The 24,437-nt window shown below is 44.0% G+C and overlaps 1 protein-coding gene across 3 annotated transcripts in view; it reads right to left on the minus strand.

The window, feature by feature from the left end:
- Msra (methionine sulfoxide reductase A) overlaps positions 1-24,437 on the minus strand; it is a 334,772-nt gene that overhangs the window by 183,500 nt on the left and 126,835 nt on the right. For all 3 annotated transcript variants that reach the window (XM_031361169.1, XM_031361171.1, XM_031361170.1), the window contains exon 2: positions 15,385-15,453. In XM_031361169.1, the coding sequence (XP_031217029.1) occupies positions 15,385-15,453 (69 nt within the window). The remainder of the gene's footprint in view (positions 1-15,384; positions 15,454-24,437) is intronic.

The raw sequence follows: 24,437 nt of genomic DNA on the forward strand, positions 1-24,437 counted from the left end.
TCAAGAATCAGAACCCCAAGGCTGGAAAGACTCTGCCTCTAATCTAGCTTAGATGCCTTGTGAATGTTCAAAACTCCTTACACATCCTGGCAATCAGTTGTCTAGAAGAAGCCTGAAGGAGCCCAGTTCACCTTCGTAGCTCTAACAACAGCTGGAAAGCAGTTCCTCCATCAAACCAAAGAGCCGAATGTCCCTCTGTCCCTCTAGTCCTCTCCTTTGAGGCCACAAAGACCAAAGTTAGCCTCTCCTCCTTATGACAACCTGATGACTCACTGACCATGTGCTGGCAGCCCTGAGAGCTTGACGGAGCTCCCCTATGCCATGCCAATTCCAAGTCTTCACACCTGCCCCATACCAGACACCTCTGCATCCAAGGCCATCTGCTTTCCTCACAATGTACCCCAGTGAGTCTGTGGCCTTTAAAAAGACAGCAAACCCACAAATGCTTCCCGAGGGATGGTGTGAGGAGGCCCTACATTCCCCTGAACAGAATGCTCTAGGCACATGGAAGCCTGGCTCTGCAACCAGACAGAACACATCTCCAGGTGGCTGGAGAGCCAGTGGCTTCAAGCTGTGCCAGAGGATAGCAAAGGATTTGACAAACACAGACTTTCAATTCTGAGGATGCAAAAGGCTCCTGGGACTGTGTGGCTGGCTGAAAGAGAGAGTACAGGGTGCCAGCAGAACCTGACAAGTTTTCTCAGCAGCTGGCTGGGCCAAAGATGAGCCCAGAGGAACCAGAACCAGCACTCAGTGTGACAAAAAGCATCCTTTACTCTTCTGTTCCCCAGATGTATCTGTCATGGACTCTGCAGTCTACAAGGTACTAACAAGTTGGGTTTCCCTTTGATAGAGGGTAGGAGATCTTTGGAATGTCAATGAAAAAATGGCCATGACATTTGCAATAGATGCCAGTTACCACAGAGGGATGCATTCAGTTCGAGCTCTCTCCTAAGAGAGAGTTCAGGGCATACGGAGGTGGGGAAGAGGCCCCAGATGGAGACATTTTCCCAAAAGCTTCCCAAAGCCATCTGCGGCCACAGCCTGCCCCTCTGTTAGCCTTCTTGAAAAGCAGTGAAATGGCAGAAGACAAGCAGGGTCAACATAAACAGCTCTCCTTCTCTCAGAAGAAGAGAGGACAGATGGCAGGGTCAGTGCAAAGCCACTCTTCTTAGTGCACAGGTGGCAAGATGGAAGCAGGAACAAGACAGCTGACAAGCTGAGTGTTTCCATGGGGCTGAGCAGTATCAGTGTGCCCTTGTGACCTGGTCAGGCACCATTTTGCTCTAGAAAGGTGGTTAAAAAAAAAAATCAGAAGTGATAAGTCTCTGCTGCTAGCTCAGCCCACAGGGCATGCCAGGAATCCAGGCTCAGGGCTCCACGAGCGGCCACAGAGCTTCGTATTGCAGTGTGTGCTGGCTTCCCTCTGAGTCACCCACACCCCCTGCACCATGTGTCACACAGCCATTTACACTCTATTCCTTCCTAATGACATTTCCTAGTTCTCAGTATTTTCCCTGCCAAAATTCTTCTTTTGCTTCTTACAGCATTGCTTGGTATTCAGTAAGTGGTCAATAAATGTTCGTTAAATTCAGTAAAGCTGCAGAGCATGAAAGCAGCAAACAGAACTCGGTGGGGCTTCTATATGCCACAAGTGACCTAGATTTAAGACATCCTGCTCAACAAGAGCCACAAAAATAGCTAGGAATAAATTTAACCAAGAAACTAAATGAACTATACAGGGAAAAATATAAAACACTGAGAAAAAATTGAAATAGACACAAAATGTAAAAAGATTATCCCAGGCCCCCATCCCAGGGAGAATTAATACTGGTAAATGTTTAACCTATGCAAAGTGACTGACAAACTCAATGTAATCCTAACCAAAACAATGATATCCTCCACAAAAAAAACAGAGAAAGCAATCCTAAAAATCATATCAAAACAAAACAAACAAAAAAACAAAACAAAACCTCAGTCAAAGTGAACCTGAGCAACAAGATTTTTAAAAAGTTATAGGCACCATAATACCAAACTTCAAAATGCAGTACAAAAGAACACTAATCAGAACAGGATGACTTTCCCATAACATCAGACACATGAGTCAATGTAATGGGACAAAGAAGCTCAAGATAACTCCACACAGTAACAGACAAGAACATGAGGGAAGATGGAGCATAAATAATGATGCCAATAAATAATGATGAGAAAGTGGATAGCCACGACAGTAGCACCTTTCCTTCAGGAAAATCCAGTCAGAGTGGGTGGATTAGAGATAAATCCCAAATGGAAACCACAACACTGCTAGAAGGAAACACAGACACTTCAGGATGTTGACATGAGCAACGAATTTTTGAATAAGACCTCCAAAGCACAGACAAAAGCAGAAAGAGATAAATGAGGTTCTATCAAAATAAACTGCTTCTGAAGAGCCACTGTGTGAAGAGACAGCCTGCACAATGGCATACATGTTTGCAAAGTGTTCCTCATCTGACAAGGGATTAACCATCAGAATAAATATAGCACTCAAATGGCTCAATAGTGGATAAGGATGATGATGGTAATGATGATGATGGTAATGATCATGAGAGTGGCAATGATGGCGGTGATGATTTTTAAATGGGCAATTTATCTAAGTGGACATTTCTCAAAAGAAGACATACAAGGCTAACAAATACAAGAAAACATGCCCAACCTTATTAGCTATTAGGAAAATTGCAAATGAAAACCACAATGAGATATCATCTTACTGTAGCTAGAATGCTAAGATAAGACAAAAAATATTGATGACCATGTAGAGAACAACAGTCTTATCTACACTGTTAAGAATGTGGGCTGCAGAGATGGTTCAGTGAGTGGAAGAGCTTGTTGCACAACCACGAGGACCTGGGTTCAGATCTCAGCACCCACATAAATAAAAACTAACTACACACACACCTGTAACCACAGTGCTAGGTATTGGAGACAGGAGGATCACTGGGGGTCTTTCTGGCCACCAGTGCAGTTGAAAAAATGGAGAGCTCCAGGTTCAGTGAGAGACACTGTCAAGAAACTAAGACAGAGAGAGATAGAAGACCAGATACCCTCAGCTGCTGGCTGTATACTTGTATACATGCATAACTCCCAATTCATATCTCCAACAAACATAGAATATAAGTTACAATAGAACACAATATGGTGGTTCCTCAAGGACCCAACAATTCCACTACTGGGTATTACCCAAAGGAATGTATGTGCTAAAGGAATGCCTGTGTTCCTATATTCATTGGAGGACTTCTCCAGGCAACCAGGAGATAGAATTAGCCAGTGTCCATGATGGCTTACTGAATAAAGAACATATGCTGTATATGTTTATATACACCTTAAGCAGAATATTATTTAGCCATAAAAATAACAAAATCTGACAACTGGAGCAATAGCTCAAGGGCTAAGGGCACTGGTTCAATTCCTAGCACCCACACAGCAGCTCACAACTGTTGTAACTCAAGTTCCAGAGAATCTGATGACCTCTCTGACCTCCTTTGGCACCAAGCTTGCACATGATGCAAAGACACACAAGCAAGCAAAACATCTATACACATAAGATAAATAAATCTAAGATTAAATTTAAACTAAAAGAGCAAGAAATTCTGTAATTTACACAAAGGAGCCCATGCTACATGAGATGGGGCAGTGTGATATAAATTACATTGATAAGCTGCCAAGCACTGTTTGACAGCTGAAAGTGGACTCTGGGAATGAGGTTTCCCCTTTTTTTTAACTCAAACATACTACATCAAGTGTACCCCAAGACCCCCTATCCTGGAACAAACTGGGTCCTGGCTGTATAGCAGGGGGGCTATAGAACAACAAACAGCTCAGGATGTCAAAACATTGTGCCCTTGATCTCTGAGTAAAGCAATAGCAGACTGAAAACGCTCTCTACTGGGCATTAACATATTGCCATGAATTTCTTTTTTAAAGATTTATTTATTTATTATATGTAAGTACACTGTAGCTGTCTTCAGACACTCCAGAAGAGGGCATCAGATCTCATTACAAATGGTTATGAGCCACCATGTGGTTGCGGGGATTTGAATTCAGGACCTTCGGAAGAGCAGTCAGTGCTCTTAGCCACTGAGCCATCTCTCCAGCCCTGCCATGAAGGTTTAATTGATCTGTGTGTGTGTTCACATGTGTGTCCATGTGTGTGGACACCAGAGAACAATGTTAGGTGTCATTTCCTGAGTACTGTGTACTTTGTATCTTGAGACAGGGTCTCTCATTAGCCTAATGCTCAAAGATCAAGCTTAGGCTTGCTACCCATTGAACCACAGGGACCCACTACCCTCCAACTTTCTAGAACTGGGCTTCTATGTGTGTGTCGCTGCCTCAATGTTCTTTCCATAGGTGCTGGGAATTGAACTCAGGGCCTTATACTTGTAAAGCAAGAACTTTACTACCTGAGCTATTTCTCTAGACTCCTCCCACATGTATTAATCTTTTCAAAACTATTTTATTAATTTATCTTTTAAAATAAAAACTGAATATAATTATGGTACACACTGTACTAACTCATGTATCCACTGTGGAGTACTTAAATCAAGCTAATTAACATAACTTCCCATGAATTTGTCATTTTGAGGGAGTGGGTAAGCCCACCTAATATCCACTCTCTAATGATTTCCTGGTATCTGTCATAACAGTCATCTCTTGTATGAAAACTCTCCAAGATGTGACTATTTTGTATCAGAGTGACATTTCACATTCTTCAACAAGTATCTCTCCACCTTCCTTTCACATCCAGTCTCAGGCCTTAGCATCCACTATTTCATTCTCTGCTTCTGTGAGCTCGCCTTTTCTAGACTCTTCAAGTGAGAAGGTGGCCCCATCTTTCTGTGCCTGGTTTACCAACTGAGCATGATGCTCTTCAGATTCCTCCATGTCCCACAAATGATGGATGTGGCATCCTTCAGTGTTAATGCTGAGCCCTGATGCATTTTCTTTACCCATTTGCCCACTGACAGGCTTTTGGGTTGACACCTTGGTTCCTGTAGAAAGAGTGTTGGCAGAGATGTGGGCAACATCTTCTTACTGAAGCCTGTGAAGGGCCAGCTGCTCAGGAAGACAGAATGGCAGTGTATAACAAACTTCAAGGAACCCCCAGCAGGGTAGCAGAGTATTTTATCCTAGGTGTACTCACCAAGAGGATAAAGATCAAGAATTCAAGGAGCTCTGCACACTTGTGTTCATCTAACATTGCTGAAAACAGCAAAGGGTGTCTGTGGATAGCTACATGGATAAGTATACCATGCTCCCTCCATAATACAATCAAATAATACATACATGCGTGCAAGCATACACACACATACATACAAACACAAATACATACATACATACATACATACATACATACATACATACATGCATACACACATACAAATACATACATACAAATTACTCAGCATAAAAAGGAAGAGATACAACACACTAGGATGGGGTTGGGCTGTGAGACATTCTGTTGTATGAATCAAGCCAGTAACAAATGGGTATTGCTTGACTCCAAACACAGACACCCAGAGCAGTCAGACTTATAAAGAGAGAAGGCAGGATGGGTGTCATCACGGGCTAGGGAATGTGGGTTGAGGACAGGTGTTTAACAGCCACAGAACTTCAGCTTGTGGTTGCAGGATGATGAAGATTTATAACAATGTAAATGTATTTACCATCTCTAAATTGAATGCTTAAAACTGTTAAAATAGTAACTTTCCTATACATTATTTTAACCATCAACTAAATTATATCATACAAATCATCTTACTTCATGCTGCTGTTAGAAAACATCAAGCCAATTTCATGCTGAGTTTTATATGCTATAAATTCATAAATATGGCTTATATTCCTTATCTGCACAATACTTTTAATTTTATTACATTTACTTATTTATGTGCACATGTGTACAGGGAAGCGGGCACACATGTGTCACAACATATATATAGAAATCATATGACAATTTGCCGGAGCTGGCTCTCTCTTTTTACCGTGTGGGTCTCAGAGATTGAACTCTGGTTTCCAGTCTTGGCAGCGAGTACCTTTACCCACTGTGCCATACTGCCAGCCCTTATTTTTCTTTGATCTAGCAGAGTTCAAATGTGTGTTGCTTTACTGTGCCTTGTATATATTTCATGTGTTTTACAGTCAAGCCCAAGATAAATAGCTGAGGAGAATAAGAGCAAGAGAAAGAACGTCATTTTTATATTACCTGTACTTGACCCACAGTTCTCAGGTCTTCTTCAGATGTACTAGCCGGGGCTTCAGGTTCATCTCTGTGGTAACATGCTTGCCAGGCATGTACAAAGCCCTGGGTTTGACCCTCAGTACTCAAAAATAAAATGCTAGCTTGGTTCACTGAGGCTGAATAATCAGTTCTGGTTTGTGGTTGTCTACATCTGTTTACTGTCTGTGAAATGTGAGTGTGGAGAGAAACAAAGGGAACACAACTGAATGTGAAACAATGGAACAGCAAGCGCTCCCCAGCGTGGCTTGGGGGGTGGGAGGCAGTTGTATGCTTTCTTGGAAATTTGAGAAATGTCTGCCACATTTGTAAAATAAATTAATCCTTTTTTTATTAAAAAAAAAAATAATAACAGAGCAGGCCTGTTGGGTGGGGATCTGGAGAAAAGGAAGGTGATAACATTCATAACCAGCTGGCTTCATAGTTGAAGCTTCTTTTCAGAGTATGGGAGGGAGCCTGGGCTGGGCTAGTCGGGTCCAGTGTGGGAGGCTTTGCAGAAAGCTCAGTACCAGGCCCTGGGTGATGGGAAGTCAGTTCTCAGAACACCAGGCTGGCACTCTCAATGTCCTGGAGATGAAGGTCTTGTCTGGCATTATGAAGGGGGGATGCAGGAACCAATGGAGCTAAATGAAGCTGAGGTCACTCTCCAGGACCTTGGCAGAGAGGGGTGGCCCAGGAGCCCCTCTAGTGAGCCAATGAACAGTGCCCTGGGGATCTCATGCTCCCTTTGGCCCTGAGGCATTCTCTACAACAATCTGACCCAAGCCCCATGCTATCCTTGTCCCCACTTCTTCATCCAAAGGGGCAGGAAACTCATCCAGCAGCACCCTAGGCTTTTGTACACAGTTCCACGGAGAGTCCCCAGATCTTCCTGGACCCCTCCCCAGCTGTTCTATTGAGAGGGCTTACCTTTTGGATCTTTGGCGGGGAGGGGATCTCCAGTCAGGGTTTCTCCATATAGACCTAGCTGTCCTGAAATTTGCTCTATAGACCAGGCTAGCCCTGAACTCACAGATTCACCTGCCTCTGTCTGCCTAGTGCTGGGATTAAATGTGTATTCACCACCTGGCACACTCGGGCTCTTCTCCACACTGAAATGACTAAAGTTGGTATAAAGTAATGTCTAAACCAGTAAAGTGTTGCTGTGGTAAATGTCATTTTACTCTTACCCAGGAACATCCTTCAAGTACAGACAATTTCCATCTGAACTCTATTTATCACACCCTACCAGGACGTCCCACCAACAGCCCACAGGCCTATGGTAGCTACAATGACAGCCCACCCCATAATTCTAAAATAATACAGATTTTTTTTTAAAAACTCGATTATGTGGTTCTTATACATGAAGTGTGCAAATGACAACATTGTATTATAGTGGAAAAAGACAGAAATGTCTGCAAGAATCATGTCTCTTCTCTCCACTACAGATAAGCTCCCTTCTCTCTCAAAACAGCATGGCTACCCTTCCACAGTCACACCACAGGCCAATGTTCAGAAGCCTCCATGCCCCATTTCTCTCATCAGGCCTGTCTGCATCCAGGAATATAGCTGTCTTCTGAGAGGCTCTGACAGTACCCGACTAATACAGAAGTTGAGGTTCACAGAGATCCATTGGACTGAGTACAGGGTCCCCAAAGAAGGTGCTAGAGAAAGAACCCAAGGAGCTGAAGGGTTTGCAGTTCCTTAGGACGAACAACAATATGAACTAACTAGTACCCTCAGAGCTCCCAGGGACTAAACCACCAACCTAAGAGTACACATGGTGGGACTAATGGCTCCAGCAGCATATGTATAGTAGAGGATGGTCAAGTTGGTCATCAATGGGAGGAGAAGCCCTTGGCCCTGTGAAGGTTCTATGCCCCAGTGTAGGAGAATGCAGGGCCAGTAAGCAGGAGAGGGTGGGGTGGCAAGCAGTGGGATGAGGGAAGGAACAGGGGTTTTTTGGGGGGTTTTGGTTTTTGTGTTTTTTTTCTTTTTTTAGGAGGGGAAACTGGGAAAGGAGATATCGTATGATATGTAAATAAAGAAAATATCTAATTAAAAAAATGGAAGTCGGCTGGGCAGTCGTGGCATATACCTTTAATCCCAGCACTTGGGAGGCAGAGGCAGGCGGATTTCTAGGTTTGAGGCCAGCCTGGTCTACAGAATGAGTTCTAAGACAGCCAGGGCTACACAGAGAAACCCAGTCTTGAAAAAAAACTAAAAAAAAAAAAAAAAAAAAAAAAAAAAAAAAAAAAAAAAAAAACTTAAAAAAAAATGGAAGTCAAGATCATCAACATGAGAAAAAGATGCAAAAAACAAACTTGCCTTAAAATATATCTCCAAAGCTAGGGATGTAGATGAGAGAGTTTTTGCCTAGCAAGCAGGAAGCCGTGGGCTCCATATTCAGTACTGCATAAAGAGGACACGGTAGTGCATGCCTAGAAGCCGAGCACTAAGAAGCTGGAGGTAGAAGGATCATGACTTTGAGATCATCCTTGGCTCCTAGGCACTTAGTAAGTTCAAAGCCAATCTGGGATATATGAGATCCTGTCTTTAAAAAAAAACAAAAAAGTCTCGGAAAAAACAAAACAAACAAACAAAAAAAAACCAAAAAACAAAAAACAAAAAGTCTACAATGACTGAAGATTGCCTTTGAAGGTGTTTCAGAGGACCTGGGGCATCGGTTCTTAACCTGTCAGCCATGATCCCCTTAGACTCTTTCATAGGGGTCACATATCAGAAATCCTGCATATCAAATATTCATGTTATAACAGCAAAACTCCAGTTATGAAATAGCAGTGAAATAATGTGACAGTTGGGGGATCACCACAAGAGGAGGAACTATATTAAAGGGTCACAGCATTAGGAAGGTTGAGAACCACTGAGCTAGGGAGAGGTGCTATCTCTAATTAGCCATTGCTTCCTCATCTTGGAAGTGTGCTCCGGTTCTCAACTTGCTGTTCCATCAGCATAGATGGCCTGCTTAATTACAAACATCCCAGCCCTCTCCTCAGCCTTTCCGCTGGAATGCGTGGCTGCCACTCTTCTACTCTCAGACCCAGCTTCAGTAGTTTTCAGGCAAGGTTCAGGGAAAAACCCGCCGCACCGGGACTTGATTATTTACCAACATAATGTTGGCTGCAAGCCAGCGAGACACCAATACATTTTCCTTTGAAGCCTGACATATTGCCTGCTGTTTCTAAGTCTGTTTTCTCAGCTGGCCAACAAATAACCAGGACTGTTTAAAGAAAAAAAAAGTCACAATTCCAGGTGGGGAGGAGGTGCTGTTCTCATGATGGGTTCCTCATAGAGACACTGATCTCATTCTCCCAAGATAACAAAAGTGTCCCCAGGAGTGGAGCACATTATCCAGCCTCTGACAACTGCTGGTCCCCATCCCCCTGTGACCAGTTTTTCTGTATATTACTTTGGGAAAGGCCTGCAGAGGTCTGGCCCTGGTGGCAAGGGCAGCAGGTGGCAAGGGTATCGGCATGTCCCCCGATGTCTTAGAATACACTGGCATATGTTCTCCTTGGTGAAGGGCCCCAAGGCAACCTGAAACAGATTACCGGCCTCTCAGAAGCTAGTCGTCTCCAAAAGCTACCAAGAGGCCATCAGAAACCTAAGAGACAATAGGGGACAGCAGCTGTTGTCCCTTCCTAACAATCGACATTAACGTTCCCCTTGTAGAACCCGACCTCTGAGTATCCTAGATATGGACTTTGAAATAAGAAGATAACAGAGTTTTGAATATGGAACAATTTCATAAAAATAGGTTTAGGGCTAGATGTGATGGCATAAACCTTTAATCCCAGCACTCAAGAGGCAAAGGCAGGTGGATCTCTAATTTCAAGGCCAGGCTGGTCTAGAGAGTGAGTTCTAGGACAGCTAGTATTACACAAAGAAACCCTGCCAAGAATAAACAAACATGAGATCTGGGTTCAGAGCCTTAGCACTCACATTTAAAGCAAACAAACATACATCTGGGTTTGATAGAGCATTCCTATAAACCCAGCACTGGGGTGAGCAGAGATAGGCAGGTCCCCAGAGCTCACTGGCCAGTCAGCCTAGCTAATTGGTAAGCTTCAGGTTCGGTGAGAGACCATGTCTCAAAAGATAAACTTGAGAACAGTAGAGAAATATACCTGACACAAACCCCTAACCTCCATACTCACTCCCACATACATACACATGCACCCCTCACACACAGATAAAAATAAAGGGGAAACTCTCACTAACTGTAAGAATGGGATCTATTTAAAAGTCTATTTAACCCCTGTCTGCCTGTGTGAGTTAGAAACGTATGACTTGAATCCCTGCAGTGCTGGAGAGTTCATTACCCCACATCACTGGACAGTGTTAGTACAATATAAAGGTACAAGTAGCAGCCAGTTCCCCAACTCCCACCGAAGTGCCTTACAGCAGGTTTTAGAAGTGGGAACTGACTATTGATCTGATGTCATTCCAGAAGAGGGACAGATCAGGACTGAGGCAAGTCTTCCAAGTGTGGCTCAAGCAGAGGACCTGGTACAGTAACAGCATATTAACATCCATCAGCTTGCAACCTTCTTAAGCCTCAGTTTGTATGCCTTAGTTTCTTATATTCCAATGTCTACCCTATTCAATGGGTATTTAAAAGTTATATTCCAGTTATGTGAAACCCTATGAGCTTCTAAGGGTGAACCCCTTAGACCTTATTTTAACATAATTTCACGTTCTTTTCTTTTAAAAAAAAGCCTTTAACCGAGACAGGAGTCTCATTCTCTCATTAGGCAGTCCAGGTTGGCATGGGGCTTGTGATCCTCCTCTCAAGCCCCTACATGCTGCCATTATATGTGTATACCCATGCACAGTATAGACATTGTTTTCAAGGACAAGCTTTCAGATTTGGGAGTATTGGTTTGGATGGCAAATAGATGCTCAAAGACTGTACTTTAAAGTCTTCAAGGTTTTAAAAAATGTGTGTATGGATATGTGCCTGTGGGGTGAGTCTATGTGTGTGCACGAGTGCAAGAACATGAGGAAGCCAGCAGTGGGCATCAGATTCTCCCTGGAGCTGCAATTACAAATGCTTGTGAACTACCAGCCATGAGTGCTGGGAACCAGAGTCGGGTCTGTGCAAGAGGACTGTACTCTTAACCACTGAGCCATCTCTCTAGCCCCTAAAGAGTCGATGTAACTCCTCTTCCAACGGTAGCTTGTGACCAGCATCTCTCGTCCTTCCTTCACCGCACAGCCTTCTCGGTTAGTAAGCTTTTATTTTATTTGCTCTGATAGATCCTCTTGCCTGTGGAGACTTTTCCAAAGGAGGAGTAGCCACTCTGAGCTGACAACACTCCCCTGACCCTGGAGGCTATAGCCTAATGCTCTGCTGAACAGAGTGGCCCACAGCCATCAGCTGTCACTTTCATTAAGATATTGGGAGCGGAGAAAAACCTTCCTGAGACAGGCATGGAGATCTGGCCAAAGATGTTCTCATAGGGGAGAAAGTAGGCTCCCAGCTTGGCTGAATCTTTCACTCCAGATGCTTCAGTTTCTCTGCCCACTTCACAGGACATTGTACGGATTAGAGGGAGGGTGGCCACAGGGTGCTCTCAGACAGCACAGACAGAGGCATTACGTAACTGCAAAATGTTCACTTTCACTTTTGCAAAGTGTAAGCTTCCTCTAACCTGTAAATGAAAATTAGCAGCAAGCCTAAGGAGGACCAGGGACCAGAGCCTGTGGCCTCCCTGATAAGACCAGCCCAATCCATGAAGGGAGGGGGAGAAGATCTGGGGGAAAATATTTACTGATGGACTACAAAAAGCAGGATAAAAAATATCTTGAGTTTAAAATAGCTTGCAGGGATTGAATACCAGGGACTTTGTTTAAGGAGCCATCTCTGATTGTTGGGCACAACACACTTCTGTGTTTCTCCCTGCAGCATGGCCTTAACCCCTCAAAGCCGACCCAAAAGCCTAACTGCAGCTCAGCAGTCACCAGCAGACTGGATTAAACCATGAAGCTGCCATGTAGGCATTCCACTCAGCACATTCGAATCCTCAGCCACCAGATGAAGTTACAGTTGGTGACACTATTTTGGCATGATGCATTGAGACCTCCAAAGCTGAAGGAGGAGTTTGGACAGGTAAAAAGTACCACTGTTGCTCTGGGTAACTGACAGGCAGGCAGATGCACCCAGTGCTGTCTACATTATTTGCTACTAAGATCAAAAGGGGTTGGGGGAGCTGGAGGAGACTTCGAATTTTCCCAGCAAAAGCTGCATCTCAAGAGTCCTTCAGAGCACTCTGGGAACACACAGGAGTTTACAAATCAATTTACTAAATTGGCTTGGCTGGAAACCATGCTTTTGTGTGTGGATCCAGCTGAAAGGCATTTTTTTTTTTTTTTTTTAATCTATCGGGCCCTAGTGGGACTCCTTCAAGCAGTGTCGAGAAAGGTGACATCAGAAAAAGGATGTCAGTTCCAAACCAAGTAGTCTCCGGCTCAAACCCTGCTCCAAAGGCCCAGCAGCCCTGGGTAAGTCACATGACCTCTCGGAGCCAACTGCCTAGCTAGCCCACCAGCCCCTTGAATGCTGGCAGGATCAAAGTCAAGTGCCGTCTCAATCTGGCCTTTTCTGTGCAGCTATAGGTGACCCAGATGACAGGAGCCCTCTCCAAGCCAACCATTTGTTCTCTCCTCTCCCATAGCCAGGTGGACAAGTGACAGGAAAGAGCTCTGGAACCCCCATTGTGCAATGACTGCATACACTTAGCCAAGCTGGGAACTTCATTTAAGCAGCAGAGAGAGCCAAGCTGCACTTCTAAAGACAGAATTTTTAGATGTCAGGCATATGCTATTTTGGGTTCTGTATAATTTTGCCCTTTAGATATTGTGAACTTGAAGAATTCGGCAAGTTGTCCGTCTCCTTTTGTTTGTTCATTAGTTTGTTTTTCCAAGTGAGCCCTCAGATATATAGCAACCTCTGACCCTGATGCAAGTGCCAGGATCCCAGGCATTGCTACCACCTTGGCTCAGAGCCATCTTTTTTCACACCACACCTATAGGCCAGTTGGCCAATTGCAGTGCACTTCCCAGGCTCCCTATGATAGGTGAGCCTGACGTCTTGAGTAGGGAGGAGGTAGAACAAAGGCCCAGACGTAGAGAAGCCCAGGATTCACTCGACAGAAAGCTAAAGCATGGAGAGGGTAGTGTATTGCCCTTGGTCAAACTTTGGTGAGGTTGTAGCAAACCTCTGAAAGCCAACATAGGGTAGAAAAGAAAAAGAATCTCCACTCAGAGTCACATGCCCTGGTGTTTCCAACTCTGAGGCCTTGAGTGTAAGTTCCCACTACACTGCAGGGGACAGCAGCCTTCTAAGACAGGCCTGTGTCACCTGTCACTCTCAACAAGATATTAGTCATCACTCTGTCAAGCATGCCTGAGAAAATAAGTTATTGCTCATGGGTTGAGTCCATGAAGGTTCAGCCCATCATCTGAAACCTGTGGTAAGGTGGAGAATCATAGCATGGAGGCCATGGTATAGCAAAACTGCTGATCTCATGGTGACTAGTAAGCAGATATAGGTAAAGACAGGCTGAGGTCCCAATAGTGGCTTCAATGGCACACCCCCAATGACTTAACTTCCTTCCACTATGCCCCCTCTCTCTACAGTGCTGCCAGCTGAGCTTCTGGGGACATTACAGGCTCAAAGTTTAACAATACAGAATGTAGTTTCTAGCGTGTCATGTTTGTCAAATTTGTAAGACTTGAAACAAACCAAAATAATCATGAGTATGATTTGGACATCAATAAATAGGATATTTAGCTGTAATGAAACTATCAGGATACAAAGGTTAATATGACTAAATCAGAAATTATAGTGTCTGTTGTCACATGAAGTCTTCTCTGAAGCTGAAGTACCCATTTACATTCCTAACACAGATGGGTACATCTTAAATGGTGATAGCCCATCGGAGCAAGATTAGCTGTTAGGAAACACTGAATACCTGCTACATAATTCCCCAAATCCCTCCTCTGGTTTAGTTCTGATTCTACATCTGGGACCACAAGAACATTCTGTCCTGAAAGTACTTGTTTAGCCACTGAGCTGGCCTGGGGCAGTTTTCCAACTCAAGTATATTTCAGTGCCTACAAGCAGCCGAGCGCCCTTGCAGAGACTACCAGGAAGAACGCATCCCTCTGGATGGCTGCTGGAAGAGATGTCAAGTTAGGTGACATAAAAGTTTCCAGAGTGCCAGAGATCTGGAGCCTATCCACAGGTGAAAGAAACAAATGGGAGAGGCAGCTGGGCCTCCAGTTAAAATTCTGCTGGTCAGAGGTAGCCGTGTCTGAGAGGATCTCAGGGCTTTGCTGGAGGGAAAGAGCCAGAGGGAAAAAGCCAGAAGCAAGGAAGGAGAGAAGGGAGCCAACATGAAGAAAGGAAGGAAGAGAGGAGGCAGGGAGAGAGGGAGAGATGGAGGGAGGGAGGGGCAGGCAAAGAGCTGCCAGAAGCAGGGACATTTGGAAGGCAGTGTGGGAGACAGAAACTATGGAGGTGGAAAACGGACAAAGAAGACTTCTTCACCACATGGTTTGCAATTAGCCAAAAAAATCAGCTCAACTTCACAACCATAATTTTTAGAAGTGTAACCAAGGACTGCTTGAAATATTTTTAATTAATGTTTTGTACCAATGAATATATGTGCTCAACTCATGGAGAATAAAGAGACCATCCAATCAGGAGTGTGTGTGTGTGTGTGTGTGTGTGTGTGTGTGTGTGTGTGTGTGTGGTGGGGGTGAGGTTAATAATAACTCCAAACAACTTGACAAAGTTACACATCTATGTGAAAAAGAAAGAAAGCTCAAACCCTAAATTAATGAGTATGGACAAAAGAAATAGCAAACTTAGAGTATGATATCTGGGCTGTCAAAGTTAGACAAGAAAACATACTGGATTCTACAAAGTAAGTATTCCTGGGCCCAGAAATTACTAAGAACTCAAGAGTTTTCTTGGCTGTAACGACTTGTAAATATCTAGAAGAGCCCAGATTTTGAAGCCCCGAGGACACTTACTACAGCTAAGAAAGTTGGCAGGAAGCTTTGCACAGTATTTGGGTTTTCTTTCTGAGTTGATATCTTACCAAATACAGCCATCTGTGTTCCCTCTGGGAAAGGTTCAACCGTTCTGTTGCCACTGACATGGTGTTTGGCTGGAAAAAGAAAGAAAGAGATGTGAGTTTAAGTGTAAAGTTTGACATGCATCCTAACACATGTCATTAAATGTGCCAGCGAGCCTGTTTCTCTTCAGGGGTTAGGAACACACCAAAGCTTACCCTATTAAGAGAGTTTCAGGTACCTGTTTTTTTTTCTTCCTAAATTGGGGTGTATATGTGTGCTTGTGCACACATGTGCATGGGTACATGTGGGGTTGAGGAAGTGGACAAAAGTATGTGTGCATGTACATATGAAGGTCAGAAGTTAGGCTTGGATGCCCTTCCTCAGGTGTGACCCACTTTTGTTTGTTTGGGAGTTTGTTATTGTTGTTTGTTTGTTTGAGGCAAAGTCCCTCATTGGCCTACAGCTCAGTAATTTGGCAGAGCTGGCTGGTCAAGGAGCCTAAGAGATTGCACCCATCTTTGCCTCCCCAGCACAGAGATTAGAAGCGTGTGCCATAACAACCAGCTTTTCACATGGGTTTTAGGAAGCAAACTCAGACCCCCATGTTCACAGAGCCAGCACTTTACTGATTGAGCCATTTCCCTAGCCCTTTACGTGAGTTTCAATTTCAATGATAGGACATGTCATTTTGTAAATGAATGCCCAAGTTCTTATAGACCTGGACAACTGAAAAACCGCTGGACCCTGGGTCAGAGGGTCTCTCCTGAAGCTGACCACACCCAGAGAACAAGAGAATCCCTACAATCCAGGTTGAGTAAGAGTACTTTCTCCTAATGATGCCTAACAATCACCATGTTGATGAAGTTGGTATTTAAGTAAGAAATGTAGCCGCAGGCTCTGGCATCCCAGTGCAATAAATAAATATCCAGGGCTTCTCAACAGTCCTTCAGCCCACCACCAGTGTAAAGCAGAGGCTGGCAGAGATGGAATGAGCACCCAGGTTAGGGCTTCCAGCATATATTTGTTCTCAAGACTCCCAAACAGAGAACTCTAGAAAATGTTCCATCTTAGCATTTTTGATAATGTCCCTGGCAATGTTCAAGTACAAATATTTACCAGAAAATATATAGAAAGAACAGCTAAATCATGACATTCAGCATCCTTGTGACTTAAGGGTCACACTAGGTCTACTAAACCCTGGCAAAGGGCAACAAGGATAAAATCTGGGTGAGTTCCAGAGGATCAGAGCCACAGAACCATCTGGTCTAGATATGATGAGGTATGACACTAGATTGTGATGGGACCATGTCACAGAAGGTCTTAAGTTCCTATCTAAACTGTGGGCCTCTCAGCACCTTCTGCAGCACTGCCTGGGTGATGTAGACCCTGTGAGTTTGTGAAGCTCCTTTTAGCTTACAGGATTCCATCAGTTCATCTCAAGGGTTTTCATTACTTTGCAAGTAACAAAAATCAGAGAGAAGGGAAGAGGCCAGCCCACATTGGAGATAGACAGCCGGCAGGCTCAGGAGCTTCCTGTGGCCTTCAGGCACTATTGGACACAATTGTCAGAGATGTGATGGAAGGTTCAAGGTGACCCTGTCATGCTCACTCAGATAGGTAAGCTCCTTGGTTGCTGCATCCCAGTAAACTCATGGAGGCCAAGCCTTTGCCCTATGGCTTATCCCTTAACCTTGACCAGCGAGTTTGGAATGTCAGTTTTACTTATCCCAAGAGACCAAAACTCCTTCCTTTAACCCACTAACCCTACATGTAAGAATTTAACTCGAGAGAAAATGGAGGTGGGAAAAAAGAAGACATACTTAGCAGAATGTAAAGTTCTACTTGTCATAGAGAGATTTCACAATCTATTTAGAAATTACATCATGACTTTAACAAATGCAGCTGTTCCCTCTGGACTGGACATGACCACCACCATCTTGAGTCAAAGCAGCTATGATCAACCGCACACTACCATCGAGAGATCAGGCTTATCACCCTTCCTTCATGAAGGGATTGGGGAGGCTTAGGAGCCGTCAGGAAATCTTCATGAGGTCCTTCCCTCCCCAGGTTATGTTAGTGGGAAACAGTAGAGGGATTCTAGTAGTGCACACTGCCTAAAAGTTTCCCAAGGGACTCTCAGCAGGCACCTTTTCATGGGTTTTCCATGCTGTTGGTGGGACTGCTGGGGCATATAGTTAATCTATGCTCCTGTGAGCAAGCCCAGTAGACACATTGTTCGCCAAGCTAGACTACTCCTTTTCTGGCTTGTTGATGCCCTCTCTACCTGGGCTCAACAGATGTAACAGCAATGTATTTGAGCACCACATAGAGCAATGAAGAAATATGAGAAAATGTGCTTTCCTGGCAAGAGGAAACAGTTTTGTTACACCATTTCCGTGGACTACAGGGACAACGAACTGAAATGTGGACACTGAAAGTGAAAACCATGAATGTGCATGCTTTTTCTTTTACTGCCTTTGCAGAATGTTAGGTTCTTTTCTCATTTTCTAGGATGAAAATACTTCAGATTTTAAAAACCCACAAAACCATAGACTTCTCTGTACACTTTTTTTCCTTAGCAATTGGTTTCCTGGGCAGGCCAAGGTCTACAGCCCACATGAAGCTCACAAGAGAAGGTGTGTCTCCTGAGGCATCATGGTGGCATAGGAGATGGGTCCAGACTTGATTGCCTTAGGAACAGGCCACTGCCCTGCCACTTCTTGGGCTTGCTTCTCATCACTCCTGTACTACCCACTTGTCTGCTATAGTGTCCCCAAGTCTAGCTCAGTTCACCTCCTATGCCCTCCTAATCATTCACCCCTCCCTTTAACATGCAAATCGGCCTTGTCTCAGTACCTTTGACCTCCATGTCTGACCTCTAATGACTTCCTTTTTGCATCCCTGGCACATTTATTCTTCCCAATGTGACCACAGCTCTCTTTCAACATGAAAAAAAAACAAACCTCCATTTCATGACATAAACTCCCAAGTACCTGCTTGTATCCATTAAAACTGCTGCTGACACAACGACATCTGAGCAATCAGTTTCAGGAAAGAATTGTTCACTTGGCTCAGTCTCAGAGTCTAGGTCTGTCATAGTGGGAAGATGGAACAGAGCGCCCACCAGGAAGCAGAGAGGACCTGTGTCTGTAGGATCTTTCCCTTCTCCTCCTTTATTCCACCATGCTACATGGCGATACCACTCACACTCAAGGAAGCTTCCCCACCCCCTTTGGAAATGAAATCACCCTCATGGACACACCCAGAAGCGTGCTTTATGAACCTTCTAGGAAAGTCTCAATGCAATCAAGTTGACAGTCAAGATTAACTACATTTCTCCCATCTCCGCTGGCTCCCCACTACTTCGAGGCTAGAGTCAACACTTTTCCTGTTCTTCAAGCATCTGTAAGGATGGCTCCAAACTCTCTTCCCTCTACTATAGATACCTCTGTTACTACATGGACAAAGACCAAATCTCCCAAGGACTGGTAAGGAGGGCAGAGGCATATCCTACTTCTCACCACTCCATGATCCCAGCATGCGGTGACACAAAGGTGTTCAGTAAGTATTTGTTAAGCTAATAAGTGAAGTAAATAACTTTTAAAAGTCTCTTCAAGCCCATATGAAAGATGTATCAGTGAATGGACACACATACACTCACAGACACACCCATACTGCTCTACTATTTAATGAACAACAGTTTAGGAAACAGATTATTAAACACTTTTCTGTATGTTTGCACAAACTAAGCTGGCCAAGATATCACTGACTTTGCAATGAAATCTTAGTGTGACAACATCAACTATATATAGCCTGTTGTAACTCAAACATCGTTGTGACATGTGACCAAATGGATTATATCTGTCTGTGTGCGTTGCATATATGTGTAAGTACATGTGGAGACCAGAGGACAACCTCAGCTGTCATTCCTCAAGTGCCACTCGCCATGTTTTTGGAGACATCATCTTTCACTGGCCTGGAAGTCACCAATTAGGTTAGGCTGACTGGCCAGTACCCAAGGCTCTACCTGTAGAGCCTGCCCAGCACTGGAAGGGTAAGCGCACTCCTATGCCTGGCTTGTAAAGTGTGCTTAGGTCATCATGCATGAAAGGCACGTACTTCAACAACTAAGCCACTCGGCCAGTCCTAGAATATACTTTTTTTTTAAATACAAAGACCATGTTTCCCTCATAATGACAGTGACCATTTAGAATAGCCACTCAGAAATAGTGCCCCAGTGGGGTGGCCTAGATAGCAGGGAGCTAATGCCTCACCCTCATATGCTGGGGCCCCCTTCCTAACTCTTTATCTCCTTGCCTCTAGGAAGACTCAATGCTGAAGGAAATAGCCATGAAAATGTTGCACACTGGATAGGAAGGAGAAAGTCTGTGCTGTCCTCTCTGGTGAAAGGCCCCTATTTCTTCCTGTATTCCAGAGCCTGGGGCCCAAACATAATCATTTCTATCAACTGACTTTGTATTTTCTTCTAGACTACAGATCATTGAGTCTTACGTTAGCTCTGTGGCAGTCTATGAAACATTGGCAAGCAAGAGCTAGGACAGGCTAGAGATGACAGGCTGGGCTCTGGAAGGAGATCACCTGACCTTGACTCTCCCATGTCCTGGATGTATGACCTTGACATATTATTAACCTGTCTGAGACTTTGTTTTTTCGCTTGAACTACTTCATGGGTGGTTTTGGGAATTACATTAGGTATGTAAAGCCTGACATACTGCAAATAGTGCACAACTGTAAGACTAGCATTGGAATCGGTGTAGGAGATTTCCATTAAAACAAAAACAAGATTTGAGTCATGAAATCATGTCCTCCTCCTCCTCCTTCTCCTTCTCCTCTTTCTTCTCCTCCCTCTACTCTTCCTGTACATCCATGCTCATAGCAGACATCACTAATCACTCAGCATTCTCTCATCCCTAATTATGACCTTAAATTCCATTCTCATTATAAGAGCTCAGAGAGTTAGTTATCACTCGGAGACAGAATGTAGAATAAAATTACCTGCCATTCCTTCCCTGACTGATTGAAACAGAAAGGTGAGACCAAAAACAGTTGTTTTCCTCCTCACTTCTACCAATCAGTTGCAGCAGTAACTAACCAAATACCATGCAGTAGTTAGTACCCACTTGTTTATGGTGGATAGAATCCAGGTTGATGCTTCCAACTTCAGACAGTACCAACCTTCTATACTGTTTTTCTCTGTCTCACTGACAGCCTTGCTACATAGTACCAGAGTTAATCTGCCCTTCCTTGTTTGCTTGTGAGTTTTTTGAGGGGAAGGCTATTGTTTTGTTCTGTTTTCCTTTTTTCCTGGTGCCTCCTTTGAACCATTACTCATAAGTTCTGGGGCCATGATTAAGTAAAATAAGGATTTCTTTAACACAGGTACCTCAGTACTGCAAGCATCAACTTGGTCGCCAAGATGGCTGCCAAGAGGCTAATGTATGGGAAGCCAGACAAAGGGGTGATCCATGTTCTAGGCAAGGCAGAGTGGAATGGTGCAATATTTCATCATGTCCCTAAGAACAATACACAGCTTAAAACTGTTTACGCTGATGACCTCGAGAATTTCTTTTTTTATTGTTTTGGATTATCGTTTACCCCAGGTCACTAAAACCTCAAAAAGCAAAATTTCAGATAAGAAACAATAGAGTATACAGTTTTAGGGTAAGGAGAGAGTAGTGGGAGGAGCACGTGAGGAATGTGAACCCATTAAAACCCAGACATGACAGCACATGGGAAGTAGAGGCAGAAGGATTGGGAGTTCAGTGTCAACCTCAGCTATATAAAGAATCTGAAGCTAGCCTGAGCTATACAAGACTCTGTCTCAACAAACAAACAAAACCCAGCAATAAAGGATTTGTTCCTGGAAGCCAAAAGAACATTGCCCATTGAAACTCTGCTATGGCAACATATCTAAGGTTGCTGGAAATCACAGAATGAGACATCCTTTAAACATATTACATTGCTTAACAGTTTGGGGGTGGAAGAGGTGTTTGTAAATGGTAGCATTTGTAAGCTTATACTTCAGAATCAGTGGTGTGATTCCCAACAGAAACCAGCTAGCTCACCAAACAGAACAACACTGTATTACTGAGTCTTCACTATTGATTCCTGCAGGGAAGGAAGGACAGGAGGGGTGACAGGCAGAGACATCTGTGGCCCAGTCACAGCAGGGTGGCTGAGCACATGTCCCTGCCCCTACTCCCTGCTCAGTGGGGGCCCTTCCAAAGCCATGTGTGCAGCCCATGGTGATGATGTGTCCTCTGTCAAGGGTATATGAAGATGGGGGTAGATTTTCATCTATTCTGAAAGCCTCACAGTTGAGGAACACAAAGGTTAATGTAAGCAAGGGTCAGAGTTAACTCTGCCAGGCATTTTGAAAGGGGCTTGGGGGACATGTTAAAGGCTTCAGAAGAAGGCACTGATGCCACTGGATTTTGTTCTGTGAAAGTCTGAGATGCTCTAAATGTTATGGCAGTTTCCTTTCTTGAACAAAGGGACAGTAAACTGCCGAATAGCATGCCTGCAATAATTCAGATCCATATATAACCACACAGCCCTAAGCAGCCTGACTTGTATTTAAATTACGATGGTTAAAACCTGTATTGTATGGATGAAGAGGGTGGCAGGTGGAGGGAAATGGAAGGCTACAGAGCAGACCCCAAGCCTTAGGCTTCTCCTGAACCCAGGCTCCTCCTGACTAACTAGTCAATGAGATACTGCCCAGTTACAGAGTCTAAGAAAAATGGCTGCAGTCCCAGAAGTCCTGCTCAGCCACTGGAACTCAGAGTCACCACAATGTGGGAAGAGTTTTGGACTCAACCATTCCTGCAACAAGAACTTTTCACAAAGTACTAACCTCACTTCAGCCTATAGACACTGAGGAAAGGAGGTCTGAAAGGCGAAAGCAGGACACAAGCTTAGCATCTATGCCTCCATTTTTTGTCTTCTCTACTGCAGGCTATTAGCTTTTAAATCAGATTCCTGCTCAACCCTACAAGAGGCATTCATATCATGCAGTGGCTATGTCTGAACTAGTAATGTAAGGCTTATTTGCCTCAACTTTGCCTAACTTCCCTTATCCTTCCTCAGGACTGGACATACTGAGTGAGATATTTTCAAGACCCCAGGAACACTGGTTCTTGTAGGCAGGTCACCTCATGACAGGACTTTCACCACTAAATGGTAACAATCATGCCACGATGAGAGACCTAAGATAGCCTCATACACAGGAGCAGTCATCTAATGTAGAGAACTGAATGAGTAGATTGAGTAATATCCATCCCTAGAACCACCAGGTCCTCAAAAAACTAGACCTGAAATAATGACCAAGGTGGCTAGACTGAACACAATGGACCCCATTTTGTTCCTTCCTCAAGCACTAGTCAGTATTCTAAAACACATGGTTTAAAATACCATTCCTCTACTTCCTAACATGGCCACACCAAGTGAGAAACCCCTTTCTTTATGTTCCCAGCCCTTCAAAGTGGTCAGTAGTAGAAACTGTTTTGTTGGGACAATACCCTCACCCCAACAAAATATCCTGATAAAAGCAATTGTGGACGGGGTTGGTTTGGCTTATAATTCCAGGTTACAATACTTCACTAAAGGCTAGCCTTAGTGGCAAGTTCTTGAGACAGCTAGTCACATCATATCTACAGTTGTGAGGGCTAAAGTTATGTTTTAAGTTTAAATTACTGTGAGATCTATAAAACAAAAAATGCCTCTAACCTATGATTCCCACTTGCCCAAGGACAGATAACTTCCTGGAATGCTAGGGGCTGTGGTTCATGTAAAGCAGGAAGCTACAGCTCTCACTGCTATAAACAAGGTGGGTTGCCCCAACCGCCCAGGATGTGCTTGATCACACATAGGCAGAAGGTGTGTAGACAGGAAGTACGTCAGGATGTATGCTTGGCCCTATTGTACAGAGCCAGGAAAACCCACAGCCTTGAGGGCTTGCCTCTATAAAAGCATCTGATTAATGTATTCACTATCATTCTCTTGGAATTCCAGGTATGGACCTGACCAGTGTCTATAGTCCTGTCCAACATTTAATAAAGCTTGCTTCAAATTTGGCAAATAAATAAATAAATAAATAAGGCAGTGGTTTTATTCTTACCTGGTGGGATTAATACAGTCAGGAGCCCCCCCCTCCAAAAAAATGGATGCTGCTGCTTGTTTGTTTGCTGGTTAGTACTTGGCTAACTTTCTTCACTCTTACATGGTTAAAGGGCCTCTGGCCCATAAAATGGTGCTGCTCACAATGGGTTAGGTTTTTCCACTTCCATTAACAATCAAGACAAGCACCATAGACATATCCGCATGACAATTTTATCCAGGCGATTCCTTCCTCAATTGAGAATCCCTTCTCAAGTAAGTCTAAGCTGTGTTGAACTGGCAGTTCAAATTAACCGCTTCTAAGCAGTGACCCCCCAATACTGAACATTCTCACTGGGTCTGAGATGGAAAGAAAGTCTGCTGACCTCCCAAAACAAGAGTCTTCCAATCTCTTCCCTTAACTCTTTACTGCTCCTTCTCTGGATCACACATTCAAGGCATCTGCCGGAAGGAAGTAGGGTTCCCATGTATTCCCCAAGATCTAATTTTGGACCTGCCATCTTCAGCGGAGGCTCTCTCCAGAACACTGACCAGATCCTGCCTTGAGTCCCCTCCAAAGGACAGTTTGTATATCAGTCAGATGTAGAGCAGAGACTCTGGGGAAGGAGAGAAAGCAGTGTCTAGCGAGGCATGCATGGAGTCCTATCTGCTTTTGGCCGTTCTGTCTTTATGGTTTGGGGATATAGCATTTGGATAAAGGTTAACAACAACAGCAACAAGCACTACGTTATGACGTTCTGAGATAGAAGGTTATATAGCCATTTCTAAAGTATTATCATATGTGTTTTTCCTATGGCACCAGGAAGTGAAAAGAATAGGGATAAGAGAACAAGTTACAAGAGCCCTGCTCAGTAAGGAAAAGACAAAGACATAGGTAAATGACACCAGGACAATGGCTGCTGCCATGTGCTAGGTTGTGGGGATTTTAGTCAACTAA

The sequence above is a fragment of the Mastomys coucha genome, unplaced genomic scaffold (assembly GCF_008632895.1).
Source record: "Mastomys coucha isolate ucsf_1 unplaced genomic scaffold, UCSF_Mcou_1 pScaffold9, whole genome shotgun sequence".
Lineage (NCBI taxonomy): Eukaryota > Metazoa > Chordata > Mammalia > Rodentia > Muridae > Mastomys > Mastomys coucha.